Raw genomic sequence first — 14055 nt, 5'->3', positions numbered from 1 at the left:
CAAAATATTCAGCATTCTGGGGGTTGTCGCATCCCGGAAACAGCCCCAGCGGGAAGGATCCCCTTCAGACTCAGTGGTTTCTAGTGGTTACAAATAATTATAAACCTAAATGGATGTAGCAGCCTTTCTGAAGTATGAAGAATAAGAGGAAAATGAAATCAAAGTGATGTATTTGATTAATATTCCCAGCCTAACAGTGACTAAATTGGCCACTGGAATTTTTAATGATGGATGCTTGGATGTCTCTAAATAGTCAAGAGTCTGGCTTATCAAAATGAAGCCACAGGGGCTTTTGCAGTTCCTAACAGATTTTGTCTGGTTAATAGTCCATTTTTAAATCCCTTTTGTGTGGTGTGATATGATTGATATAATGGTATCGGAGCAGACTGGCACAAGGCAAGGCTTCTCTAAGCTTGTTTCTTCCCATTTAGCCATATAGTATATAGCGCTGCACAGAAAACCCACATCCTTAGTCTTCCCTACGGACTGCAGGAGGGCAAGAAAACGTTATCTTCATCTCGCAAGTTTCCTGACTAATTTTTACTAATGTAGAATCTGTGCATGGTGTTCTTTCTCTGCTGCAGCCTACAGAGAACCCTACCTGTTTGTGACTCATTTCAATTCCCTTGAAGTGGTTGAGATTCAGGCACGTGCTTCTCTAGGGTAAGTCATGCTCTGCTCAGCACTTTGAAGAGAAGAACTATGATTTGCTGCAGGGGTGGAAGCTTTCCAAGAATAATGTACAACAATCAGATTATAAAAAAAATTTTTTTCTCCCCCCTTCACTCAGCACTCCTGCACGAGCCCACTTGGATATCCCAAATCCTCGGTATCTAGGGCCAGCAATTTCATCTGGAGCAATTTACCTGGCCTCCTCCTATCAGGACAAATTAAGAGTGATCTGCTGTAAGGGAAATCTAGTGAAGGAGTCCAACAATGAACACCACAGAGGATCCTCAGCTACACGCAGGTATGAGTTACTGTACTACATTCAGTGCCATTCCTCATGCTATGCATGCAGCATTAGTTCTAGACCCCTTTCTCCAATATTATTGCATGACAACCTCGTTTTGTTCTAGTGGGAGAAACTCAGCTTCTCTCAGAAGTACCAGGAAATCCTGCTGGTTTAACAGATCTTTTAAAATCCAGAGTTCCAGTGTCTCCCTTCTGGAAACCTGAACTCTGTGGCCATACCTGAGTAACTTCCTCCACAAATACTTACAAAACAAAGCAGGACTGTTTTGTGATGTTAATAATACTGTTGTGAAAGAAGAGATGGCCCCAGGCGATGAAGAATCTCTGCACGCATCTTTATTGAGATTCTTTCTGAAATTATTTTAACTTGTGAGTCCAAAACAAATTTTACTAATGAGGTACATTTCCTAATGGTTCTAGACAGAGATGTATCCCAGCTGAGTCCACTTTCAAATATCCAAAGTCCCATAGAACAGGAATGTCCTGAACGTTTTGGAATTAAAAGAATTTACTTTAGAACCAGTAGATAATTAGGCTGTGATGATTTCCGTCAAGACCATGGGAAGGCCTTCTGCGTTGAAGTCTTGGGTGACTGCCTTCCTCATTGAAGAATGTTTTGCATAGAAATGGGTTATAGTCAGTTGTTCAGAGATCCACAGTTGATCCCTAGATTAGTACTGGATGAATCAGAGATGAGTTTTTGCCACAAGTAATCTGGATGCTTTGTTCTCTTAACATGACTAAGAAAACCTGTACCAATGTTCTGTTTTAGAACAGTAATAAAATTAGATGTTTAAACATCTATATGCTAAATCAGATTTTTTGAATAAAATACTCTTGAAATAAATTACTTGTCCCTAGTCATGGAATTAATTATTCCTTAACTACAACAGCTGGGACTGACAGAACAGAATTTGGATCAGAAATGATATTTTAATGTCCTGCTGATGTGGCCATAGCTTGAAAGTCTAGTGCTAACATTCATTATTGCCATGAAAATAAAATACAATATTTAAAGGGTTGGAATTGTGGCTTTTAAAGACCATTTCAGGCCACTTGTATGTCTGAATGTGACCGTGTAGGAGACTCAGATAAGTGACATGATTTTATTCTGTTAAGCCGAGTGGGGATGAATTGGGAAGTGAATATTGTGACTGATAGTGCCCTGTTGTATAGTGAAAAGTGTTACCTATAAAATAAGAGAGAAATCTAAAGCTTGGCAAATTTGTAACCTCTCCTCCTGTCCTCTTATTTATCAGAATGTTTACTTAGATGTCTTGTAACTTGTGTTTCTTGAACAAATCCTATGATGTGTAAATTAATTTTTAATGTACTTTCATATAGGAAAAGTCTACTGCTCTCTCCCTAGGAAAATAAGTAGTTCTTGTACCTGTTATATAGACTTGATTTGTGTTGAATATTCCTTAAGGAGCTGAAATGTCTAATTTAGTAGAGACACCCCTAAAGCTATGTAGTCTCCTGATGCAGAGATTTCTGCAGCAATACTTATATTTATCTTCAGTAGGAGGGTAAACCTCTCTTCTGTCATACTTGATTTCTGGCTATAGCCTATTTAAAGCAACACTTATCTATCTCCTTTCATGAATAGTAATTTAGGCCTCTTTAGGACACCACGGTAAAGAAGAACTGCTGGTAATCTCTGTAATAATAACATTCCATCCAACCAGGACTTATTTGGTGGGTGGTAACAAACCTTTGAGTTGGTGCTATTATACCCACAGAGCACACAGCTGGGAGCTTAGGAGTGTGGCTTTTCTGAACGTGGAAGTGGTTAGCATTTTTGAGTAAGGCTGAATTAGCTCTGGATGCGCTTTCATTTGAACACTGTGGAGTGATTGGGGGGGAAGATGTGTCCTCTTTAATAAAAATGTAACTTTAAGGTTTTTGTCACTCAGCTGTCCGCGCCCATTGTTTTTGAATGACAGCAGCCCTAATAAGAGAGGTCCCCCCACATATAATGAGCACATAACCAAGCGGGTAGCGTCAAGCCCAGGACCACCAGAAGGTCCAAGCCACCCTCGAGAACCAAGCACACCACATCGGTATCGAGAAGGAAGGACAGAGCTGCGCAGGGACAAGTCTCCTGGGCGACCACTGGAGAGAGAAAAATCTCCAGGCAGGCTTCTGAGTACCCGCCGAGAAAGGTCCCCTGGAAGATTGTTTGAAGAGACCAGCAGAGGGCGAACGCCTGTGGGAGGTGCAAGAACTCCACTCTCACAAGTCAATAAGGTAAGCTGGAGCTCTGTCACATGTCTCCTCATCTCTGGAAAGTATCTGAGTCTCCCAGTGGGGCGTGGCTGTTTGTACTGTGAAAAGTCTGTGTGGGTGAGGGGCTTCAACCTAAACCCGCTTTTAAAATACATGTGCAGTCACAGTACATCAAAACATATGATATGCATGGGCTGCGTGAAAATCTCTTCCAAAGAGAATATTCCCCCCCCCCAGCACTACTGTCATGCCACTGCCAAGGCAGCTGGTCCAACACTGTGTTTAGATCTGTGTATGACCACAGACCAGGTGTTGAAGGCATTGTGCATCTGTGAATGAGGGTATCTGCACTGAGAGGAATCAGGGCCACACAAATTGGGAGGGGGATTTGTCTGGAAGAAAGTGCTTGTGAGGAGCTCACTATATGCCATGTGAAGATGATGGCCTTCATCATTGGTAGGGGGGAAGATTCATGCCACATAGCATTTTCACCTAGACAAGGAGACAAATGATACTCAGTAAAACTCTGCTTCCACCTCCTGCTGAAAGCAGTGCTGCTTATATTACCTGGGACTACATATAGGAGAACAGGAATGTTTTACTCCATCTTGTATAACTTGTCATTTTATTTCCTTGGTAGGTCTGGGACCAATCTTCAGTATAAGTCTCAGCTAGACAAACTTACTCCTCATCGTGATCTGCAGGAAAAACAAAGGAAATGTACTGAGTATATGCACTCCATGCTTCTGCTGCCCAGTCACCAAATCAACCTTCTTGGGCCAGAACTGGCTCCATGTCAGGAGACACGTGACTCTAACAAGGATTGTCTGCCTCTCAGTTTATTTCCCTGCACCTTCCTGCAGTCATACTTTTTGCACTTTGTACTACTGTTACTCTTTCAAGCAGTTCATAAACTTTTTGTACTCTAGCTTTAGTCCTTAACAGTTCATCAAGGAAATCACATTGGGATGAAGATCCCAACCCAAATCTTAATGTGGTTAGCACCATTTACCAGATATTAAATCATAGTTTTGAAAAAGATGCTGGAATTTGTCATGGCCTTGTAAACTGAAAGGCCATGGTGACTCGGTTGCAATAGACAGCATCACTGGATATTCTCTACCGAGCTCTAGAGAATTAATCTGAATCCGTTTGTTCCCCCGCTGCTTTCAAGGCTCATTCTCTTTTGTTCTCAGTAAAATTGCCCCAATGCAGCTTTGTTCAGCTGGATGATGAGGGCAGATCACCTAATTAGATGGTCACAATCCCCCATGCCCTAAAACAAAGTGCATTGTCTCTGACGTACTGGGGTACAAGACTCTTGACCCAGGTTTTCTGCATGGCAATTCACTGCATGCTGCTGCACCATCACTCTGGCTGCTCTCTCCTTTTAGGTTGCTGTGCTAAGTATTGTATTGTACCTCACTTGTAAATTAATTGAAGCCTTTACATTACGCTGCAAAATAACCGCCATGATTTACTGGAGAATTTGGCACAGAAGAGAGTTACAATCCTTATTATATGACAAGAGAACTACAATCACTAGCCCTCACCTTCACACGCCCCAGTGTTAAACACAATCCATTCAGAAATCCTTATAGTCATCATTTTCCATAGAGGCCACTCCTCTCAATGGTTGACAGGTTGCCCCCCGGTCTCCCAAGAACTTCAGAGGAAAGCATGAGAAAGTAAGTGCACAGAATTGTCATCTCTCAAAACAAAGTTCTTCTTTCCTGTTCTGATTGTATCTTGTTGTACAGTAAGACCTAAGAGTCACGGCACTAGAGGATACTTGCAATAAACAGCTTTGGCGGTTACCGAACACCTCACCTTTGCTTTTGCCTCTAACCTCAAGCCATTTATTGCTTCATATTCTCCAATGCCATGAACATTATCCCTTGTAACTGAGCCAGAGAGCAAATGATTTTCAAGGCAGGTTTTGACCATTCAGTCTGCTTCAGTGACATGCTGAGTAAACAATCATGTTCTCTATAAATGCAAAAGAGCAAAACTGCATCCAGTTTTCTCGGTGGCCAAGCCTTTTATCTTCTGCTTGTCCCTTGCCAGCCAGTGCTAACCTGTCCAAGACACCCATAAACCTCCGAATGCCTTGTCAGTGCCCTTTGGCGAGTTTCATGGATATTGTGTTCTGTTCTCTTGTCTGTTGGGTTATTTTAGACCAGATGATTTGGCAGGAAACGTGCTGAAATGTGTCTCTTGGTCTCAGTATTTTGAAAGGTCACAGAGATCAGTCTTTAAATCTTTGCATCTCATGGAAGATCTTCATGACCTGAGAAATGGGCTTGTCAAGTCCTGAAAGTGTATATCTTGTGTCTTGTTTGTGAAATGCTTCCTGCTATAGAAATAGCTCAAAGGACTGTACATATTTACAAGAAACTTTATATTCGTAACAAAAGGGAATTGAATCAGTTTCTACTTTTTTATTGTAAACTGTGCATTTTTCAACACTAGCTTTTTGTTTTAATGGTGGTTGTGGACAGCCATCTTCAGACATTGGAGGGGCCTCAGCTTAATCCTCCCAGATCCCATGAAGAAATATTGTAACATTAAATTGCAATCGAAAGCTTGTTAGCATAAATGAGGTTTTAGGTATCTAAAAGTACAGGATTTTTCTTCATTACCTTTTTATTATTGACAAGGGAGGGAATCAGAGGTACAGATCAAGCTCCACCTGGAAAATATTGAACTTTGTTGTTGAACAATAACCAAATAAAACAATTAACTATATTAACTAGCATGGTGAAATGACCTTTTCCTTCCATATAGGGTACCGCTAAGCCATTCTAACAGATCAGCCAATATTCAGAGCTACGTAATTGATAGGAGTGTAAGCTTACCAAAGAGCTCACCTTCAGAATATTCTGTCTTTTAGCAGACATCTTCCCCTGAACAAGTAGCATATGTGCTATCAGAAAATTAAAGCATATTGACTTGGACTGAAACAGAGGCGGATTTGACCGGATTTTTAGCTAGTAGTGGTGAGCCCCTAGATACACATCTATTGATGGTGGTAGAGATACACATGAATATCTGGAAGACGAATCTGGCCCTTGGCAAATAATCCAGACACACAATTTCAGCTAGGAATAAACCCCTTTAATTGCCAACAGCATAGTCTAATGCTGCTGCTGCTCTATTGCAGCGGTGTTTTAATAGGAAGGGGAACAGTGAGTTATTCATCCCACCATCTTAATATTCTGGTGCTGTAATGCCTGAGAGCTGCAATTTTTTAAAAGCCTACACAAATATAATTCAGATTGTACTCAATCTGCCAAGTTACTGTACATCTTAATAATTTACACCTGGTGGGAAAACTCTCTCAATCAGACTTAAATGTAAATACAACTATTTTTAACAAAACAATTTTTACAGTCTCTGAAGAATTCTTTCACAGGAAGAGTTTTTAATATTCACTCTGCGGCCTGCGGTGACTTATTTTATTTCTGTCATTGTTTTGTGCACAAAATACCCCCATCCTCCCTATGAAGGTTTTTCTTGGTGGGCGTGTGGGAGAATGACTAATAGCTACTATTACACTTTGGTCTACACAACATTTTCCATGGAAATGTTCTGCATAAAGCCAAACTGCTTGATTTATCTATTGTGCCTGCTCTCTGATGTATCTGATGAAATGCTAACTTGTTAAATGTTCCTTTATTTCTATTTTAAGAATACATATTTAAAACTCATTGTTTCAGTCCTATGGTGCATGATCAGAATTGTAACAAAACTAAAAGAGTTCAGAAACTGGTGAAGTAAAATATTTATTAAGCCTTCTGACTACCATGAACACTGCACAAATTCTCACTGTCACCTTGACCGTATTGTCAGTGCTGAAATTTACTGGAGAAAAAGTATTGTCTATTGCAAAATTCTTCAGGTTTACTCACATGAAGGAGAAATACTGCACTGCACCTATCTCCAACTCTAGCCTCCTAGCAACAGCCAAGACGCACCAAATCCAAGTGGGCATATAAAGTAGCAGCTACGCTATCCCCCTTTGCACCCAGATTTTCCTTGTGGAGGGATTTAATTCATTGGGTTATAGAAAATGAGCTCAATACAATGATTCGGACTCATGTTCACTTCTTACAAGAATCCAACCCATAGGGCTGCCTATGGTTTAACAAAATGTTGCCCTGTGGCACATGGCCCAAAGCCATTTCAGAGTGCTGCTATTTCACGAAAGGTCAAAACTGACAATGTCAGTGCTTCAGTACAGAGAATGTGTGTTCTATAGAAACATCTCCTGTCCCAAGAGTGGGACTGGAATATGGCCCGAGTATTACGGTTGACACCTGCTATCAGCTCCAGCTGAGGAAAGTGGATTGTGGAGTGGCTGAGGTGGAGGTGGACTACGGCACTATTGCAGTTGTGTACTGTGGTGTGATACTGACTGGGGATTAGCCTTTAGCACCAGAGGAATACCCCACCTTATTTCTAAAGGAGTGGGAGCAGCGATTCATTCTGCTTCAGCCCAGGAAAGTGGAGTCAAAGTGATGACCATTAACTTTTCTCCATCATTTGTTGGCGAAAGGTGAGAAGTAATTAAAGGATCTTTCTGCATGTGTAAAGCTGGGGCTATACTACGCTTAGGTCCACATATAAAGAAGGGGGCTGATTGTCTATTTAATTATTAGGCATGGAAGGAAGCTGAGGCTGCTATTCAATTAAACACAAAGGGCTGGCCCTGTTTGCTGCATACAGCTCAATGCAGGTGCAAGAAGGCACTTTGTGACACTAGTTCAACAGCTATTACACAGGCCAGCTGCCTGTAAACTCATTTGAGCTGTATTAAGACTGAATCTTTGCCTGCTTGAACTAAAAACCACCAGATTTACCACACACACAGCTGTTTGTGGCAAAAGAAACTTTCAACAGAGGACAAATTTTTTTCAAGATCCCAAAGTTAGCTATGTAATGCCTCCCCACCCATACCCAGCCAAAGGGTGTGTGTGACCACTAAATAAATGACAAACCACTGTCAAACACCTATACTAAACAGATTTATGGGTTTTGAGGTGAGGCCATATCATAAAATGGGTGTGCTGCAAAAATTTCAGCCAGCTCTTCAGCATGGCTGGCTTTGTTTTTGACATGGATATTTTACTAAGAATGGATGTATGGCCACCCACCTTAAAAGCAAGCACCTAAAAACATGGTAACCCAGGTACTGCATGGTGGTTTAGTGCCCAGTATGGCCTTAGCAGTGGTCTAGATTCCTTCCTTTCTGAGCTCCCTCAAAACACAGCTAGCCACTGTAACTAAGGCTGCGATTCCGTTAGAGGTTGTGGTTTCTGTGACATTCTGCAACCTCCGTAACTCCCACAGCCTCTTGGGTGCCCTGTGGCTAGCTGCACCGGCCACTGCTTGGGCGGCCCCGGGCAGCACCCAAGTAGCCAGTGTGGCTGGAGCAGCAACACCGCGAAGTGCCAGAGCAGTGGGGCCTTAGGAAGAGCGATTTAGACATTGTGGGTATTTAAGTCACGGCCAGGTCAAAGGCCATGAATTTTTGTTTATCCATGACTTCATTAAAAGAACCCATGACTAAATCTTGGCCATGTGCTAGAAATTTGCAGGGGCCATTCAAAGGCAGATTAACCTTTATGCACTGAAGTTTTGGGGGTGCAGGACTGACTCTGGGAGCCACTCACATTCTTCCATTCCATTCTTTCATGTTCAGTCGTCCTCCAAAGGCAGAATATGTAACAGGTCAGCCACTGGCACAATGGGCTCAAACATTTCCCTGTCTTCCACAGCAGTGTGAGCGCTGCCCTGTAGGGCCTCAAACAATGAGCTTTAATTCTCTGAACAGAGTGAGTTCAAAACACGAGGCTTTTTCTATTTGGCAATCCCTGTGGGGAAAAGTCTTACCAGCTCTCCAGGTGTGCTGATATTCTGGAGCCCAGCAAAAAAAGCTTTGCAGCCCAATGGTGGGCCAGCCTGTGATGCAATATAAAGAAGGTTGCAGCATCATGTTATTTATAAATGGTTGACTAACAGCCTCTGTCTTCAACAAATATTTGTGCTCATCTTCCTCTGCAATGCTGCTGGAAAGTTTTGAAAGAAGTGATCCACGTGTAGACATAATTGGAAAATACATGAAGCTTAGCTCAAGCTAATGACTTATTTGAGCACAGCTCTTCCTTCCTGTTCCATTCCCTGAATCTTTGAACAATTTATTTTTCTTGCTGTTGGGTCACTTCAAGGATTCCTTTATTCTCGTATGAATTAACCCTCATTTATTCAAAACATGCATTGCAATTTCACTGCTTGCACAAACTCTATTTGAGAATAATCACTTCTTGAAATCTGCTATTACAGGTTTGCTTTAAAACCAACTCTGATTGGATCTCCCACTAAATATTCCATCCCCTTCCACATCCTACTGTCAATCAGTATGCTAGGTGACTAGTGCACTTAGTACATATGTCCTAATCTAGATCATTATGCTCAAATTACATTTGTTATCTATTGCCAAACTTTAAATAGTGCATGTAACTGACCGTCAGTAGCTTCAATGTCAGGATACTCTATTAGCTAATATTTATGACTATTATATAGCTTTTTTACTCTGCAGTACACCTTGGCAAACTATTGTATTACCAGGCCATGCTGATGTCTCTGGTGATCATTTAAATAAGTAACTAGAGGGTTCTGTGTAACAGTGAGGCTCAGTGGCTTATAGCCAACAGTAACATGGGAAATGGTGGCCAAGTGTTAGGGTTGTCAAGCAATTAAAAAATTAATCACAATTAACAGTGCAATTAAAAATTAATTGCATTAGTCATGGTGTTAATAATTAATACCATTTATATAAATATACTGATTTCTGTTACAACGTGTACAGTCCTCACTATTTTTTATTACAAATATTTGCCCTGTAAAAAACAACAGTATTTTTCAGTTCCCCCATTTCAAGTACTGTAGTACAATCTCTTTATCATGAAAGTTGAATTTACAATTGTAGAAGTATGTTAAAAAAAACCTGCAAAAAAAAATGTAAAAGTTTAAAGCCTACAAGTCCACTCAGTCCTACTTCTTGTTCAGCCAATTGCTCAGACAAACAAGTTTGTTTACATTTGTGGAAGATAAAGCTGTCCTTGCTTTTTGTTTACAATGTCACCTGAAAGTGAGAACAGGTGTTCACCTGGCAGCGTTGTATCCAGCATCGCAAGATATTTATGTGCCAGATGCGCTAAAGATTCACATGCCACTTCATGCTTCAACCACTATTCTAGAGGACATGCATCCATGGTGATGAGAGGTTCTGCTCAATAATGATCCAAAGCAGACCAACTCTATCAAGACCCACCCCTCTGTCAAGCTCACCAAGCAGACCAATGCATGTTCGTTTTCATCATCTGAGTCAGATGTCACCAGCAGAAGGCTGATTTTCTTTTTTGTTGGTTTGGGTTCTGCGGTTTCCACATCAGAGTGTTGCTCTTCTAAGACTTCTGAAAGCGTGCTCCACACGTCATCCTTCTCAGATTTTGGAAGGCACTTCGGATTCTTAAATCTTCTATCAAGTGCTGTAGCTATCTTTAGATATCTATCATTTGCACTCTTTGCATTCTGACAAATCTGCAGTGAAAGTGTTCTTAAAATGAACAATTATGTGCTGGGTCATCATCCGAGACTGCTATAACATGAAATATATGGCAGAATGCAGGGCAGGAGACATTGAACTCCCTGGAGGAGAATTGTGTCACAAATTTAATTAACATTTATTTTTTTTTTAAAAACAGCCTGGAAGCATGTCCTCTGGAATGGTGACTGAAGCAGGAAAGGGCATATGAATGTTTAGCGTATCTGGCACATAAATACCTTGCAATGCCGGCTACAAAAGTGCTATGCGAATGCCTGTTCTCACTTTCAGGTGAAATTGTAAATAAGAAGCAGGCATCATAATCTCCCGTAAATGTTTTGTTTTTGAGTGCAGTTATGTAACAAAAAAAATGCAAAAAAAAATCTACATTTGTAAGTTACGCTTTCACGATAAAGAGATTGCACTATGGTACTTGTACAAGGTGAACTGAAAAATACAAATATTTGCACTGTAAAAATAAGAGTAATAAAAATAATATAAAGTGAGCAGTGTACACTTTGTAATTGTGTTGGAACTGAAAATCAATATATCTGAAAATGTAGAAAAACATCCAAAGTATTTAATAAATTTCAATTGGTATTCTATTGTTTAACAGCGCAACTAAAAAAATCAATAATTTTTTTTTTTTTTAGTTAATCGCGATTAATCAGCAGCCCTAATAATTTAGTATTTCCACACTAAGGGATTTAGGTGTTTCAAATGACAAAGGTAGTACTTTTTTTTTTTTTTTTTTTTAAACAAAGCGTGACTGCGTTGTAATGTAAGGAAGTTAATGCTTTCTTTACAATATGACCTTGAGCATCAAGTTTTTGGTGTGGGAATTTTCTTACTTTTGAGACAGCCTTTCATTGCCCTGATGTCGGCAGGTGATATGAAAGCAATTGATATACTTTGAGGCACCACTGAGGCTGGGATTGCAGCTAAGCTAATCTGCACTGCTGGAACTGGTAATACTGAGTTCTGCTGCACTTAATGGTTTCTTGCTGTTCAGAGCCTTCCCCATGCCTAGACTTCCTGTTGGCCCATGTTCACAAACATTACAGGGTGCAGGCTGTGCCAGGTATAATCATCTCTCAGACACTCTCACAGTTATTAACCGTAACAAACTTAAACCCGACCTTTCCGAGCAGTCAAGTATACCCAGCATCACGGAGGCCAACAAATGGAGATTGTTCAAGCTGCTTGGAATGTGACAGCCTTAAACAAAAACAAAAACAAAACAAAAACGGGGGTAGAGAGCAGTCAGTTTTCCAGAAATGAAATCCTTGGGTTTGCCAATGGCCAAAGCTTATTAACAGCTTGGTTTACTCCCCCTCCACCAATCTTAAAATGTATTATTCTCCACCAGTGTGTGATGAGAGGATGTGTGTCCAAACTGGGTTTTATAAAAGTAAAGTAGCTACCAATTTAACCAGGGAGAGACACTGCATAATTAGCCAAGCATTATGCAGCCAGCCAATCCAATAAGGTCTTGGTCAGTGGGGCTGACAGGAAACAAAAACACATTCCATTTTTCCTTAAAATGCTTTATATTTTAACTTGTTTCTGAAGAGGTCAGACATTGACAGGAATTCCATGTTTTCAAAACACTGAGTTGTAGTGTTTTCAAAGAAAACCCAATAGCAATGTGCCCTGAACTACTCAAAATATAGTAACAAGACAATTGAATAGTTCAGAAGACTGGAAATGAGTCTTATCATTGACTGTATCACATCTAATTGTGGTCACCAATGATCTAAATCAGCATCTGATTAGCTACCTGGTGGTTTTTGTAATATGCACCCCTGTATAGTAGGTCATGGACTGAGGTCACTCTCAGCACTCTTACTGGCACTCAGAGATGCCCAGGAATGGACAGGCACTACACATTCCCCAAGTTGGTCCCTGCAGGTCAGGCCTGAGGCACAGTGGCAGGGAATTTTGTGTTGCTCCTACTGCATTCGTTTTGGAATCAAATAAATCATCAGTCTCTAAGAAAGGCACCCTGGCACCTTTTGTGAGAACTACATTCATTTACAAAATATAAATAAAGCAGGAAGGGATAGAAATGGTTGGGAGTCCTTGCTGCAGAGACCACATGAGCCTAAGTTGGCAGAGTCAAATGCAAATATAGATTCAGGGCCAATCCAGCTCTTGACATAAGTGGGTGCAGTGCTACTTCCCAGGGGCTGCAGCTGCATGGCAGCAGATGAGTTTTTTCCCCTCAATATCTCATTTACTATCCAGTTTTTAAAATATCCTGGAATCACCTTACCATCAACTTGATAAAAGATGATACTGAAGAATTAAAGTCCTTATGCTAAATTGGTCAATTTCCTTATAGGAACCCAGCTCAGTTTAAATCAGTCCTTATTGGCAAGAGAGCTACAAGTCTGTTACAGGAACAGATTATCGCAGGGTGCATTATATGGTCTACACAAAACCCTGCAATTAAGAACAATTTTCTTTATCAGCAATTCCACTGCGGAAAAGTTATTTCGGAGCTCTCACAAGAGAAACAATGCTAGAGCATCACTCACATTGGAAAACATACTCAACCCCCATCTACTGATTAAACAAACAAACAAACAAATAGCGAGTGTTGTGGTAGCAGCATCTCTGGCTTTGCCCAAAAAAGCTGCAAACAGAAAGAATGCCGTTTTTCACATGTAGTCAGTCGAGCCAGGGAATGGGCTCTTGGGGAGCTCAGTGGTAATATAGTTGAATGTTTGAGCTTTATGATAAAAACAGCCATTCAATCAGCAGGGATCCTGCACTTCTTAGAATATTATTTTCTACAGCCTGTATCGCTCATGAATGATATTTGAGCGGTCACTATCCCCACATTTCCCAGCCTGATTTCACTGGTAGATCCCAGGCGATTGTTATTGAGCTGAAAAAATGGCAGCTGCACCACCAGTCATCTATTTGGTCCTGGCTGAGTCTGAAAACTTCCAGATGGCACTGGGAGAAAAAGGCAAATATGAAACAAAAGCGAAGTCTTTAAAACCATATGAAATCAGAGTCTGTTTACAATAGCATAGACCATGCATATGTTTTGGTTTAACGAAGAATTTGTTCCCTCTGGCACTTCATCACCCCAGGATACCTGCTCACTAACCGCAGGACTAATCATATCGGCTTGTACAGCAATGTAGTCACATATTTTTTCTTGTAACGATGAGTGGCACTGAGCACCATCACTCCATCCTAGGGAAGATGGAAAACAAATTAGGACAATG

General features: G+C 40.8%; 2 protein-coding genes across 22 annotated transcripts in view; one reads left to right on the top strand and one right to left on the bottom strand.

Annotated features, from left to right (window-relative positions):
* Positions 1-11562, top strand: part of CIT (citron rho-interacting serine/threonine kinase) — a 99038-nt gene extending 87476 nt beyond the window's left edge. For 10 of the 15 annotated variants that reach the window (XM_038374052.2, XM_038374049.2, XM_038374047.2 and 7 more), the window contains 4 exons: positions 585-663; positions 791-970; positions 2892-3225; positions 3845-11562. In XM_038374052.2, coding sequence (XP_038229980.1) covers positions 585-663; positions 791-970; positions 2892-3225; positions 3845-3868 — 617 coding nt within the window. In that variant the 3' untranslated portion in view covers positions 3869-11562. The remainder of the gene's footprint in view (positions 1-584; positions 664-790; positions 971-2891; positions 3226-3844) is intronic. The other 5 variants (XM_043497977.1, XM_038374051.2, XM_038374050.2 and 2 more) reach the window with 1 other exon arrangement.
* PRKAB1 (protein kinase AMP-activated non-catalytic subunit beta 1) overlaps positions 3735-14055 on the bottom strand; it is a 20834-nt gene continuing 10513 nt past the window's right edge. The window contains exons 9-11 of one of the 7 annotated variants that reach the window (XR_006275859.1): positions 13923-14023; positions 5847-5896; positions 3735-4870 (exon numbers count right to left, since the gene is read on the bottom strand). Coding sequence is in view for 4 of the 7 variants with exons in the window: in XM_043497979.1 (XP_043353914.1) it covers positions 13946-14023 (78 nt within the window). In the remaining 3 variants the exon portion in view is untranslated. Of the gene's footprint in view, positions 4871-5630; positions 14024-14055 lie in introns of those variants that run through there. The other 6 variants (XR_005289105.2, XR_006275858.1, XM_043497979.1 and 3 more) reach the window with 6 other exon arrangements.

The sequence above is a fragment of the Dermochelys coriacea genome, chromosome 15 (genome assembly GCF_009764565.3).
Source record: "Dermochelys coriacea isolate rDerCor1 chromosome 15, rDerCor1.pri.v4, whole genome shotgun sequence".
NCBI lineage: Eukaryota > Metazoa > Chordata > Testudines > Dermochelyidae > Dermochelys > Dermochelys coriacea.
The sequence above is the reverse complement of the archived record's forward strand: the minus strand, read 5'-3'. Positions and strand labels throughout refer to the sequence as shown.